At 40.6% G+C, this 14,428-nt stretch overlaps 1 protein-coding gene across 8 annotated transcripts in view; it reads left to right on the forward strand.

Moving 5' to 3' along the window:
* BBS9 (Bardet-Biedl syndrome 9) overlaps nt 1-14,428 on the forward strand; it is a 479,004-nt gene that overhangs the window by 392,885 nt on the left and 71,691 nt on the right. For all 8 annotated transcript variants that reach the window (XM_082632872.1, XM_082632873.1, XM_082632874.1 and 5 more), the window contains one exon: nt 4,933-5,155. In XM_082632872.1, coding sequence (XP_082488998.1) covers nt 4,933-5,155 — 223 coding nt within the window. The remainder of the gene's footprint in view (nt 1-4,932; nt 5,156-14,428) is intronic.

Below are 14,428 nucleotides of genomic sequence, written 5' to 3' on the forward strand. Positions count from 1 at the left end.
AAATGAATACGATGTACAGGTCATTTTACCTTCAAATGTATAATGTAAGACAGGCCATTTCTGAGAGTCTTCTCTTCTCAACTGAAACCTGGGATGTGGGTACACAATCTCCATTTGTTCCTTTACACAGATTTCTTTTTTTTTTTTTTAACCTTTCCTCTCTCCCTTAGAGTTAACTGTGTGCACATTTGGTAACAAATGCTACCATGGCATTGTGTGGTTTTTCCCTATATAGTTGCGGATGTGGTAGTGTTTCTGTTATAAACATAAGTTTGCAGAAGTTTATAATTTGTTTGAATAAAAGTTTAAAGATATTACTCTTCACATTGGATTCCAATTGTGTATTTGTATTTTCTGGTTTAAAAAAAAGTAGGATTGAATATACGTGCTTATGCCATAGTATCTTCTGCTTAAGATTTGGGTGCCTTACCATTCATGTAAAATTGGCATGGCAAACAGTGTTATTCCTGTTTTATGGAGACCTTAGATATACCCTACAGAGATTAAGTGATTTATCTAAGGTCATACAGGGAAGAGCTGTTGAGGTGAATGAGGTTAAGTCAAAATCCAGAAGCCTTGGGGCAGTTATCTTCAACTCGGCTGTTTTAATTTGCAGGTGGCATGAGAATACTGTTTTAGTTTATTTTTTTCTTTGGTTATTTTGATTGATACCCTAGGAAATTAACTTGACAAACTTGGTCAAACTTTCTGCGTCTTACCGTTTCTGAAAAGCCACTTGCTTATACTGGTTTTTAGGCACAATGACCAGTGGAGACTAGCAGGGAAAGTAGAGCAGGGAAGTCAGAAACTCAGCTATGTCTGTACGGTCTCTGGATAGCAAAAAGTGTAGCTCAGTTGACGTCAGACTTCAGGCAGTAGGAGGAACAGGCTAGCAGAGGCTAAGGCCTTGAATTTAAAAAGCTTCCTCATAGAAATGGGGCATCACAGTGGTACAGAGAAGCATCTGGGACCAGCATGGCATATAGGACCCTCCAACAGGCAGGTGAAACATGAAAAGCCATGTTGGGAAATGCACGCAGCAGGCAACTTGGCACTGAAGTCAGGCAGCAGGGCTACGGCCTTAGGTCTGGTTCCTTGGAAGGGATTTGGCAGGAGCAAAGCAGCCCAGTCCTTTAAGGAGTGACCCTTTAAGCAGGCTCCCAATGTAGGGGCTCAGGTAGAAGGACTAAGACAAAAAGTTAAGTTACCACATGGGGTAGAGCCTAGACCTTGGGAACAAAGCAGAACCTCAGTTGTCAATACTAGACTAGATATAGTAAGCACAAAAAAGCCCAGTAAATAAATTAATTTCTAGTACTGACAAGGGCCATGAAGAAGATAAAACAGAGTAACATGTACATTTAAATTTATTTATGGATTTAGTCACACATTTATAGCTGTAACTTCACACCTACTGTCGTTTTCTAAAAGCCATATGTGGGTTGACTGGGACTTTAAGAGTTAGGCTATGGATTTGAGAACTAAAATCATATCAACTATCACCAAAGAGCACTTGCTTAGTAGTTTCTTCCCTTTCAGATGTTTTCTTTAGCACCATTTTACCAAAATTAAGATTTTCTTTCACTCTTGCAATTAGGAGAGGCAACTGATGTTCAAGTATTAGTACAATTGGTGTTCAACTTTAAAGGATAAAGGTCAGGTATGTGCATGTGGGGTGTGTGTGTGTGTGTTTAGACATTAAAACTGAATATTGGACTTACCAATTTAAGGGCTGTAAATAAAGGTAATGGATTCAAACACCAAAAAGGAGGTTAAAATAGCTTATCTTTAATGTACTTCTCATACTTGAGATTCTAGATTCCCACATAGTTTTGTTTCACATTTTATCAGGTAAGAATGCTACATGGTTGATCAGTGGATTATCACATTGCATTTTTAAGGCTCTTCTTTTGTCTCATAAACATTCCTTTTTATTATCATATTCGAGTTTATGTAGCAATTCAGGCCCTCCAGATAATAACCCTGTATTTCAGTAACAATATTTTTGAAGTATTGGCATCATGCCTCATTATATTAAAGAAATATCCATGCCAAATACCTAAACATGACATGGTTTTTGACTTGATCTGCGAGTTGGCAGTAGAAAAGGAAATTCTGTAGTACCTCTATATTAACTAAATGCCATATCTACTTAAATTATCTAATATGTTACTGTAACCTACTTATGAAAACAGTAGTTTGCTTAGATGAATAGTCTATAAAGTAGTAGGAACTGTTTTAATGCTGAAATAACCACAGAGCACACAAATGCCAAATTATATACAAAGGATTTTTCCTTCTTATACTCCAGAGGTCGTCATCAACGGCTTCAAAAACAACTTGAAAATATGTCCTCTCCAATGACATTTGGGTTACTATTTTGTCTTAATTTACCTCTTCCCATTATTATTGAAATACAATTCAATTTTAAATATTTGTCTAGTTTAGGTTTTGATATTTGTATAGAGACGTCTTTGTAGTAACCAGAGGTTTATTATTCTTCAGTGGCTTGGGATAGGAAGCTGTTTTTATAGCCTTTGACATCTCATTTAAAAATAATTAATTTGTTTCCTAATTTGCCATCTATAATGGGTCAATAGAGTAAAAAATCCTGATGTTGGCAATCAGCGGGAAGTTCTCTAGTGGATATATACAGAGCCTGCACTTTGGTCTAAAGAACCAGCTGCTTAAGCCTACAAGGAAGATGTGTGGTGAGTGTGGAAAAGGCCTGAGGCTTAATCATCTGTTTGCTCGTTGTGAATCAGGAGTGTGGTGCAGCTGCCAAGAGAGCAGAGGCAACCAGAGGCCAGGCTGGCAGTGAGAGCTCCCAGTAAACGGGGGGCGGCTCTTTCCACCCTGCACTCCCATCCCCAGCCTGGTGTCTTGGGGTCAGTTTGGGGGTTCTCTAGTTAGCTGTATAAATGTTTAAGTGTTTAAAATTGGAGCTCATTCAAAGACAAGTGGTCAGGATGGAGAGAAAACTTGAAACCATGTTTATATAAGGAAGAGCTGGAGGAACTGAGGATGTTTATTCTGGAGGAGAGGGTACAGAATTGCTGTCTTCACAGATATAAAGGGCTGTCATGTAGAAGAGAGGTTAGATTTATTCTGCATGGCTCTGGAGGATAGATAAGGGCCAACGGGGCAGATTTTGGCTCAGTTTAGGAATAGCTTTCTGCTGGTTACACATGTCCCTGAAAGGAATGAACTGCCCCCAAAAGTAGTAATTTTGGATCTTGGGGACAACCATACCTAGGCAGATGGTTGCTACTGTATTCCAGGGAACGTCCCATGAGACTGAACTAAAGATCTCCAAAGTCCTCCCAATGCTAAGATCCTAGTTCACCATCTCTCCATCCAGCAAACACATTTCTTGACCAAGCACAGTGCTAGGGGTGCGGAGACCTCCAGGCACTGGAGAAACCAGGCGTGCAGACAGTGGCCACTGCACAGGGTGAGGAGTACAGTGAGGGACCTGGGTGTGTGAGGTCTCAGAGTCCTGGAGAGGGCCCATGAATGCGATGCTTGGATGGCAGTGCCTGAGCTGAGTCGTAAGTGGTAGTTGGCCAGGTAACAAGTGGAGATAGGGCATTGCAGCAGGAGGGCCGAGCATGTGTAGAGGCCAGGGTGAGAGTGTGGGTGCAGATGGACAGGCAGAGAATAAAACAGAGCAGGAGCTGGAGCAGAAAGTGCTTTATACGCTAAACTGAGCTTTTGACTTTAGGAGTTGAAGTTTAGGAATAATGTAATCCAATTTGCATATTTGAAAGGTGGCTCAACTGATAAGGTTGAGGATAGAGTGGTACCAAGAGTGAAGTCACCCAGGGGCTCCTCTCTGAGTCTCAAGTTTCTCACCCCTTATGTGAGGGGCTTGGACTATTCTGCAGTATTCTATGAGGATAGTCATTCAGTGTCATCCTTTATAATTTCACTTTCATTGTCAAGCCTGTGGTGTTCTAGGTCTCACCAGCCTCTGGGTACAAATGCAGTCACATTGGCAATAATACCCAGATTTCATTCACACTTCTCTATTTTGCTGCTTAAGACCTCCAGACCCCCGAAACTCATATCCAGTTATCTCTGGGGGCCCCTGGGGATGTCTGATGGGAGAGCATAAGCAGACCCCTCCCGCTTCTCATTCTGTTGTTATCTGAACCCACCTGAGGGTGGTGCTTCCTCAATCCTCTGTGATGACACCACAGTCCCTGCCCACCATAGATATCTCTAGAATTACAGCTTGCAGGGTGCTAAGGTAACACTGCACTCCTCATGGTCTTCACTGTAGCCCAGCCACACTGTTCCCAGCAAATGGGGGTAAACGGCTCACTTCCTCACTTCTTGTCACTCTTGGTCACCTGGGCACGGGAGTGGGACTGGATAGGCTTGTGTCTCCCAAAATCCCTCTTGACAAAGCTCCTCTGGTTTTGGCCTACAAACCCAAGGCTGTGGAACCAATAGCTGAGAGAGACATCAGGGTTTTCTCTCCATTCCAGTTTCCCCCAGTCTCTCCTTGTCCTGGCTGGTTCTCCTTCAGCAGCAAAATGAACTATAATCCTAGGGCTTCACTCTCTGGATCATCAAACATACGTACACCTGAGATGATGATGATTATCATGCCTGGCGCAGGGCTAAAAGCTTCTCATATACCATCTCATTTAATCACCCCAACCCTTGGAGATACATATTATTATCCTCATTTGTAGGTGAGGATGAGGCTAAGAGGAATTAAGTAATGTGCTCAAAGTCAAACAATTGACAGAGCTAGAATTTAAAACCAGACTGGTCTGGAATATTCCAGACACCAAGCTCTTAACAAGTCCCCAGCACTGGGACATAAAAACACTCATAATCTAATAACTTGATTAACAGTAGAGTGCTTACTTTGCTTATTTGTCATCTATGCATAAATTCCAAATTGGCTTTTGCATCCAGGGCTGGGAAGAAACGGTGGATGCTGCTATTTCCCACCTTTTGAAGACCTGCCTATCGAAGAGTTCCAAGGAGCAGGCTTTGAACCTCAGCAGCCAGTTGAGCATACCCAAAGACACAAGCCGATTGAAGAAACATATCACCTTGCTGTGCGATCGATTAGCCAAAGGTGGACGTCTCTGCCTAAGTACTGACGCAGCGGTTCCGCAGACCATGGTCATGCCAGGTAAGAGCTCCATTCATGCTCCCAAAACACAACTGTACTTTGGCCAAATTAAAGGAATGTGCCTGTGGTTGTACTTGGGGTTTACATTTCATATTAAAGTGATGATAGCCAAGAAAATTGCTTTCACGTTTCCCCTCAGATATCCCAGGGTAACCACTTGGATAAATATTCTTGGGGTATTTGCTTGCTAGACATTTCTAGAATGGTATGTCTTTTTTCTTCCCTCTGCTTTTAAATATATGATCCATTTTGTTTTGCTTCTAACCAATAAAAAGTGGATTAGAGAATAAAACTATTTTTAAGGAAAATTTTACTAAATGTGATCTCACGATACCATATTTCACAAATGTAAATAGGATAATACAAGCAGCTAATATAGTCCAGATGAGTCCCATCCCTTCTGCTGTTTTCCTGGTTGTGGTCACCAGAATAAGGGGGAAGAGACAAAGAGAGACTGGAGATCAGGAGACATGAGCAGGCTTCAAGGCTGAGGCCTCTATGTGTCAGGGGGAGAGAGATCCAGGTTGCCCAGACCTGGGCAGTTAGTGATGACCATGGGCATCCAAGTCAGCCCTTCCCACAGTCAGAGGGGCTGAGCCGTCAATAGTGCTGCATTCGGTCCTTTAGAGGCCGCAGCTCCCAAGTCCCGCTTAGCTCTACTTAGTGTCTCTCTTTATGGCAGCAGCAAGGAGCATAAGTAAATGAATTTATTAAATGCAGCAGCGGTAGCATCTATTTCCTGCTAAAGCAAGGACCATAGTATGGGAAAGTGGTGTGGAGTTTTTCATCTTCCTCCTTACATGCGTTTCGCACACTTACTGCCCGCCCCCCCCCCCCCATGCTGATGTTACCGCTCATATGACCTGGATATGTTTCTTAACTTTCCAGAGTCTAGTTTCTCCTTTCAGAGTGGGTATAATAATGCCTTCCTTGTTCCCAGGGCATTACATGTTTGTAAAGCACCTAGCACAATTCTTGGAACAGAGATACACTCAAAAAATTCAAACTATAATTATTACCATTGTACAGATGTATGCATAATTCACCTTATAAATTTGGGGTGGAGGGAACGGCTGGCTTGGGACCATGGGATTCTGTATTCTATGGTTTGAAAATTTTTTTGCCTTAATCATACACAGGCAGAACCTAACTTTTATTCCAAAATAATATTTATAATGTGGCATCTCAGAATAGAATTGCCTTCCTACTTAGAAACAGTTCTAATAGTTTGTCTTAATTTAGGTCTTCTTCATGTTGCCCTTGTTAACGTCCTCCTAACTGGTTCTTGGGCCTCGATTCATCCATCTCTGTCCACTGTTAGGATGATTTTCCTAAGAAATAAATATGTAGGGTTAATGAGACAGTAAATGAAAAATATTCACTATAATCAGCAATCAGTATATGTCTCTCCCTCCTTTCTTGCCAATTGGAGAAACAAAGGAGGCTTGAGGGAGAAGTCCAAATACATAAAAGGGAAAGCTTAAAAAGAGATGGACTGACCCCCTGATTGGCTGGTGTGTTTGTCAGTGCAGGCCTCGGTAGCCCTGCCTTGTCTTCCCCACGTCCTTGTTGGAGCCTCTTTGGGAACAGCCACTAGGAGTCTGGTGGCATTGCTGTGAGCAAACACCTGGACACCTGGAGAGAAACGATGCTTCTTTAGTCACATTTATTGATTATAGAACTTTAGACATTTGTTTAAATAACTAGATTTGGAAGCAACTTCAGGGCTGTGTCCTTAGAAACCCTGGATGTAAAATTTCTGAATGTTTGGAAGGAAGAGGCAGAGGAAAGGAGGAAGAGAAGGAAGGGAGGGAAAAATGAGGGAAGGTGGAAAGTGTGTTTGTTCACAAACCAGGAATCTGGAAACCAGGTGTGTGCCTGTCATGCTAGTCTAGCCGAGTTCATCCCGTTGGAGAGATTGAGGCTGTGCGTATTTGTCGCGGTCATAATTGCTTGCTTTTACTTAATGATGACCCACTTTTTGACTTTAGTTGAGTGACTCTCCCTCCCACCTGCCATATCCAGTCATGATAGCGAGTTCTTAAAATTTGTTAAATCAGTGCTCTTCATCATTACCATGCTCCATTATTGCCTATAATACCTTTCCTCCATAGAGCTCAAATTTTTCACATACTTATTTCTGTACTTAACACATTTTTGAGGTAGAAGAAACATGTAGAATTATTGCTGTTTTACAAATAGAAATGGAGTTAAGGAAAGCTAAATATCTTTCCCAGAGTTACATGGTTACTGGAAGGGTTAGGTCTAGAATCCAAATCTTATAGCCCACTGTGCTTCCCTCTAGACCACACAGACCACACGGTACAAATATATTTCTAGCCAGAGCCTCCTCCTGTGTGAGCTATTCTTGATCTGGCCTTGTTTTCACTTAAATTGGCCTAGTATTGTGGGAGGAAAAGGGCAGAAATTTCACACAGTCTCTTTTCTTTGCTATGAGGAATATAATAAGGATTTACCCCGTATTTGCTTTGTGCTTAATTTTTATTATCTCAGTAGGTGACATGGTACCATTATTACAGAGATTATTTCTGAGTTATTTCTGCTTCAAACCAGTAGTTGTGAAATTTATGATGTTTAGCTATAGTAGTTGTTTCAGAATATGTGAAGGTAAAGTAGCATATTAGAAAGGAGTAGATTAGAACACATAAGCATACAAGCATTTTTCACAGACATGATCTTCTTTTAATAGCTGGGCAGGAACTCAGAAATCATCTGGTTTACTTCCCTCTCTTAACAGCTGAGGTAACGAAGGCGCTAGGAAGATGAAGGGACTTAGTGGTTGATATTAAAAGGCAGGGATGTGTGTAATTTTACCTCTATTCAATTGCAGATGAATCTCAGAATAAAAAACTCTTGGTCTTCTCTAGCCTCATGACTTTATGAACCCAGCACCTTGGATGTGCCCTTTCTTTGCTCCAGTAAAGGCCATGATGACAACATCCTCCCTGGCATCCAGAATTTGAAAATCTTTCCCACTGGGAATTACCTTATGGACTTCTTTGCCTAACATTTCTCCTGCTTGCCTTTATCAACCTTCAGCTTCTCTATCAGGATTTAGCCTAATCTTTATTGGGTATTCTTTTTATTACAGAACCATCAAACTTGTATTTTTCTTATCTGTACCTCTGTATTCACATCTTTCAGCTGGGGAATATTGCATTTTCATTAAATGTCCTTTTTCTAATCTCAGTGGTATGTATTCTACCCTTAGAACAAGAGTTACGGAGGGCCACCAGGGTAGTGTTTTTAAAAAAATCTGAATGTGTATGCCTTTAGTTTCCTAGCTGGCTTTCTCATACCTGTTTGTTACTTGCTGCAACCCTGCAGGTGCTTGAGGCTGAGGTTTACCTTAGATTGCTATATTGATTAAAGTATGGAAGGTTCGAGACTAATTGGTATCAGAAAAAGACTACCTGAAACTGGAACCAACATTTCATTGTTTTCATTAGGAAAACAAAAGTTGTGTTTGAAAAAGAGTAAAATTAAAATCAACAGTAAGTTTATCATATATTTGCCAAAATTTATGTTATGCCTGCAATTTTGTGCCAATTCTTAGAGACAGCAATGAAGAAATTGCGTGAGGTTTTTGTTTTTGCTTTGTTTCTGGTATGATGACAGACACTCAAATTTGGCCTAACTAGCACCTTCATAAAGAAGGTAATTTTTAGGAAAAAATATTCCAAGGCATTATCCATTTTCCTAGGGATCTTTCTTTGATCTGCAAACCATTTTCTTCAGAAACATCTATCATGTCATCATTCTAGCCAATTTTCTTCTCTTCATTGTTAACTGGACCAATTGCCAGATTTTTTTTTTTAACATCTTTATTGGAGTATAATTGCTCTACAATAGTTAGTTAGTTTCTGCTTTATAACAAAGTGAATCAGCCATACATACACATATATCCCCATATCTCCTCCCTCTTGCGTCTCCCTCCCACCCTCCCTATCCCACCTCTCTAGGTGGTCGCAAAGCAAGGAGATGATCTCCCTGTGCTATGTGGCTGCTTCCCACTAGCTATCTGTTTTGCATTTGGTAGTGTATATATGTCCATGCCACTCTCTCACTTCGTCTCAGCTTACCCTTCCCCCTCCCCGTGTCCTCAAGTCCATTCTCTACATCTGCGTCTTTATTCCTGTCCTCAGTTGCCAGATTTTCTCCGGTTACTGTCCTTGCATGTGATACAAGCGGTTCTCTAATAACACTTTAACTGCATTGCATCTTGCATCATTTGTAAGGTTTGTAATTTCCCTCTGCAGCCCATTTATGCTGTATTTGCAACAGTTTCCAACAGTTGGTGAGAGATGAACCAATACAAAAAGTTGATAGCAGATGGGGATTCCTCTAGTGTTAAATGTGGAAAGATACTGGAGTAGAGACTAATTTTATAAGTGGCCAATTAGTTTTTGAGTGAATATCTTTGTATTATGCTTTTGCTTTTTGATGATTACAATTGGGATAATTAGAGCATCTGTAAGTAGGAGAATCCCTCCCTCCCCCAAATTACGTATGTAAGAATTTAGAAGGTGCTAGCCTGAATTCTGATCTCATGTGCTAATGTGGCATTTCAAAGCAATGGAGAGTGGACAAGGTGAATTAGTTGAAAAATGTTTCTGGGAGCAGGCCAACCATTTGGAGAAAAAATAGTTAGATTCCCTAGCCCATTCTGTGTGCCACGATACATTTCAGATGGATAGGAGATATAAATGTAAAAAAAAAAAGAAACACAAAAACATAGAATGAAATAGAGGTAGATACATAGACATGGAGGTGCAGGGTAGGTCTTTCTAAGTAAGTCAGTAAAGGCAGAAAGCAAAAGACAGAGCTTCAGTGATACACGTCTCAAAATCTGGTCCAGAAGCATATAAACCGAGGTGTGTGTTAATGATAATTATCCTAAGTGCCACAGTTATAGGTGGTGTCTGAGTGTCCTTCTGCTATTTCTCTTCCATATAATGTGTACATTTTTGTACAAATAATGTATATAACTTTTGTAAAAAGAGACTGTGATAGAAAATGCCAACAATAAAATGACTATAGTTGTATCAGAAGTGGTGGTAAGGAAAAAACAAGGATTGGTGTCATAAATCAGGAAATTAATGACTTTTATGTTATTCAAAGGGCAATGACCTGTGTTTATGGGGCTTGTTTGTATTTCAGTTCTGATAAACATACCCAAGTACTTTGCAGGACTTTGTGCAGCTAGTTTATGGATTCTGCCTCCTTTCTACCTCTGCCTCTCCTCTCCAAAAGTAGGCCAAATCATGCAAGTTATTGATCTCTGAGCACTTTTTTAACCTTTTCCCAAGTGGCTTCATAATTGCTAAATTGGGTGAACACTTTGCCTACAACCCCCTTGACTGCTCTGCAGCCTTTTTCAGCGAGACCATTTCCTTCTTAGAACGTTTTCATCCCTTGGCTTCTCTTTCACTGTTGGAAACTGTTCCTGGCCCCCTCAGGCTTGTCTTTTCCAGTCTGCTTTGTGCCTTCTTGTTCCTTTTTGTCTCTTGACTATTGGTGTTCCATCTTTATGCTCTCCTGGACGATCTGATCCAACTACCGCCTGAATTCCACGTGCTTCTAAATTTGTACCTTTCTGTCTGGCGTCTTCCACGTTTCACGTCTCCATTAGCACCCCATAGTCCTCTCCAATTCCACATGCCTGAATGAAACTCATCTCCTACGGTGTGCCTGATCTCAGTCGATGATATTACCCAATGCCCAGGCCAGCGTCCTCAGAAACAATCTTGAGTCTGTTTCCTTTCCTCTCCATGTTCAGTCAGTCACCAAAACCTGATGGTAGCACCTCCCAAATATATCTCTTTTCACTGTCCACATTGCCATTACATTACTAATGCTTTTATCTCCTATTCAGACTACTAAAATGACCTACCAATAGTCTTCTTGTATTAAAAATCCTCTTTTATTTTTAGTACTACCATCAAAAACAAACAACTTCTGAATGTTCATAGCAACATTATAATCAAAAAGTGGAAACAGGGCCTCCCTGGTGGCGCAGTGGTTGAGAGTCCGCCTGCCGATGCAGGGGATACGGGTTCGTGCCCCGGTCTGGGAGGATCCCATATGCCGCGGAGCGGCTGGGCCCGTGAGCCATGGCCGCTGGGCCTGCGCATCCGGAGCCTGTGCTCCGCAACGAGGGAGGCCACAACAGTGAGAGGCCCGCATACCGCAAAAAAAAAAAAAAAAAAAAAAAAAAGTGGAAAGAATCCAAATATTCCTCAAATGATGAATGGATAAATAAATATAGTATATCCATACAGTGGAATATTCTTTAGCAATAAAAAGAACTACAACATGGATGAACCTTGAAAACATTATGCAGAGTAAAAGAAGCCAGTCCAAAAGACCATATATTATACGATTCCATTCATATAAAATGTTCAGAATAGGCAAATTCATAGAGATAGAAAGTATATTAGTGGTTGCCTAGGCCTGGGGGTGAGGTGGGCATGAGGAAGTGCATAGTGATGGCTAATGGTATGGATTTTCCTTTCTTGTAGCTAAATTTATATACATCCATAATGAATTTATACTTTTCCATGAATATGAGTTTCTTTGGAAAAATAGGGATCTGGGTATGTTACTTTTCTGCTTGAAAATATTCAACAGGTGTTACCTACCACATTAAATCACAAGTTCTAAGCCTGAAATACAATGCTCCTTGCTAAATAGACCCACATTATCCTTCTACCCTTATATTCTGTACTTTCTTCCTTAAAATCCTTTACTAATACTGAATTTCTCAGTATTTTCCAAATACACCATGCTTTGTAAGCTTCTATACTTTTAAATAGTTTCTTTGACTTAGAGAGTCAGTCTTTAGCTGGTGGTAAAGTTACCACTAATTTCTGAAGACCCAGAAGAAATGATATTCCACAAAGCATTCGTTGGCCTTCCTGGCACTACTGGTTCTTCTCTGTGCTTCCCTGGTCTCTGGTCATATGGCTCTTACAGTACTTATTGTAGGGTACCATTGTTTAATATTTTTATTTCATCCGTTACCACTGTATTAGTTTGCTAGGGCAAACTAATAACAAAATACCACAGGCTGGGTGGCCTAAACCACAGAAATTTATTTTCTCACAGTTTTGGAAGCTGGAAGTCCAAAATCAAGGTGCTCATAGGTTTGGTTTCTCCTGAGGTCTTTCTCCTTGGCTTGCAGATGGCCACCTTCTCTCTGTGTCCTCACGTGGCCTTTTTCTCTGTGCATGCACACTCCTGGTATGTCTTCCTCCTCTTAGAAGGACACTAGTACTTTTGGGTTGGGGCCTCACCCTCATGACCTCATTTAACCTTAATTACCTCTTTAAAAGCCCTATTTCCAAATACAGTCATATTGGGGATTAGGGCTTCAACCTGTGAATTTTGGGGAGGACATAAGTCAGTCCATAATACCTCCAGATAGAAAGTAAGTGCATGAAGACTCAATATATTGATATATTGTATTCTTTTTTGTGAACACAGCATCCTACTTATGCCTGGTATATATGTAGTTGATGCCCATCATATATTTGTTAAACTTCTTATTTTGAAGTAATTACAGACTCACAGGAAGATGCAAAAATACTACATAGAATCCCATGTACCCTTCATCCAGCTTTCCGTAATGGTGATATTTCATAGACTGTAGTATAGTATCAAAATAGGAAACTGACATTGGTCTACCTTATATTTTAGAATGAATCAGTGGAGCTGTTTCGAAAGAGGCTAAGTCTTGAAGTAGGTGTGAATTTTAGACTTTTAGAAAGGATAGTGGCAGATATTATAGATAGAGTTGGTGATCTAAGCAAGGAGATATGGGTCTGTAAGTAAACCAGTTAAATTTCGTATTAGAAATTCAGTTTGGTAGATCAGTAAGCATCTTTTTTTTTTTTTTTTTTTTTTTTTTTTTGCGGTACGTGGGCCTCTCACTGTTGTGGCCTCTCCCGTTGTGGAGCACAGGCTCCGGATGCTCCGGATGCACAGGCTCAGCGTCCATGGCTCATGGTTCTAGCCGCTCCGTGGTATGTGGGATCCTCCTGGACCAGGGCACAAACCCGTGTCCCCTGCATCGGCAGGCGGACTCTCAACCACTGTGCCACCAGGAAAGCCAGTAAGCATCTTTTGATATAGGAACTTGAAAAGCTGGATAAAAGAGATTGAGCATGATGCAAATGGTGATGGAAGCTATTATAGATTCTTAAGCTATAAGTGATTTATGAAAAAACAGTGTTTTGTTCAATTTAAAAAATGGTTTAAAAAACAAAACAAAACAAAAATAACCCCCAGTGTTTTAGAAATACTAATCTGATGGTGGTATGCAGGATAGAGAGAAGTATGAAGAATAGGGAAGAATATAGATAGTTCATCAAGTTTTTTCGTTGCCATTGATGGAAATGATTAAGTTTATAATTTTGCTATGAATAATGTGCTTCGTTTCAAATACAGTGAGCTTGAGATGATTAAGATGCATCCAAGAAAAGAGATATGTCAATAGCTGCATCTGAGGGATTTGAGTTGAAGGGAAAGATTAAAGCTTGAAAGTAGATTTTAGTATCCTCAGCTTAGAGGTCATCATTGCAACTTTGCAATTGGATGAACCCTCTGGTAGTGAAGGCAGAAGCTGGGGAACACTGGATTTGGGACTTATCTGCAGAGCCAGACAAGAGGTGGATTCTACAGGGAGGAAGTGAATTTCAAGGAATTCCCAGAGAGGTTGTGTCAGTACTATAAAGGACAGAAGAAGGTCAAGGAAAGATCCTTCTGTAACTGGATGGAACAGTATAGGAAGGCAGATAGAAAAAGAAGTAAGTAGGCTATGATCAAGGTTTTTATTTCTTTTCTTTTTCTTCTCTTTAGAAAAGATATTTCGAGATGTTTGAAGGTCAGGGGGTGGTGGCAAGATGAGAGTGCTAAAATCCAACATTCGTGTTAAATGGGAAGGTTTGAGGAGGCAGAGGAATAATGTAGAATACAGGTAAACTGAAAAGAGTTAGTATTTGAGAAGAGAAAAAAATGAGAACCCAGATATAAATTGGAAGTGTAGGGAGATTTAAAGAAAAGAAAGTTTAATGAAGTCCAGCCACGTGAGCTTTGGAGAAATAGAGTTTTATAATAATCTGTGAACAAGAAGGGGTGAATGGTGAGGTGGTAAATTAAGGTTGATTTGCAGTAGCTGCTGTGGGAGGGGCAAGCTCAACCATTTAGCAATTGTGCAGCTACTTATTCTTCTGGAGCCATAGTTTCCTCACT

Source organism: Mesoplodon mirus (assembly GCF_964341445.2).
Source record: "Mesoplodon mirus genome assembly, chromosome: 9".
Classification (NCBI taxonomy): domain Eukaryota; kingdom Metazoa; phylum Chordata; class Mammalia; order Artiodactyla; family Ziphiidae; genus Mesoplodon; species Mesoplodon mirus.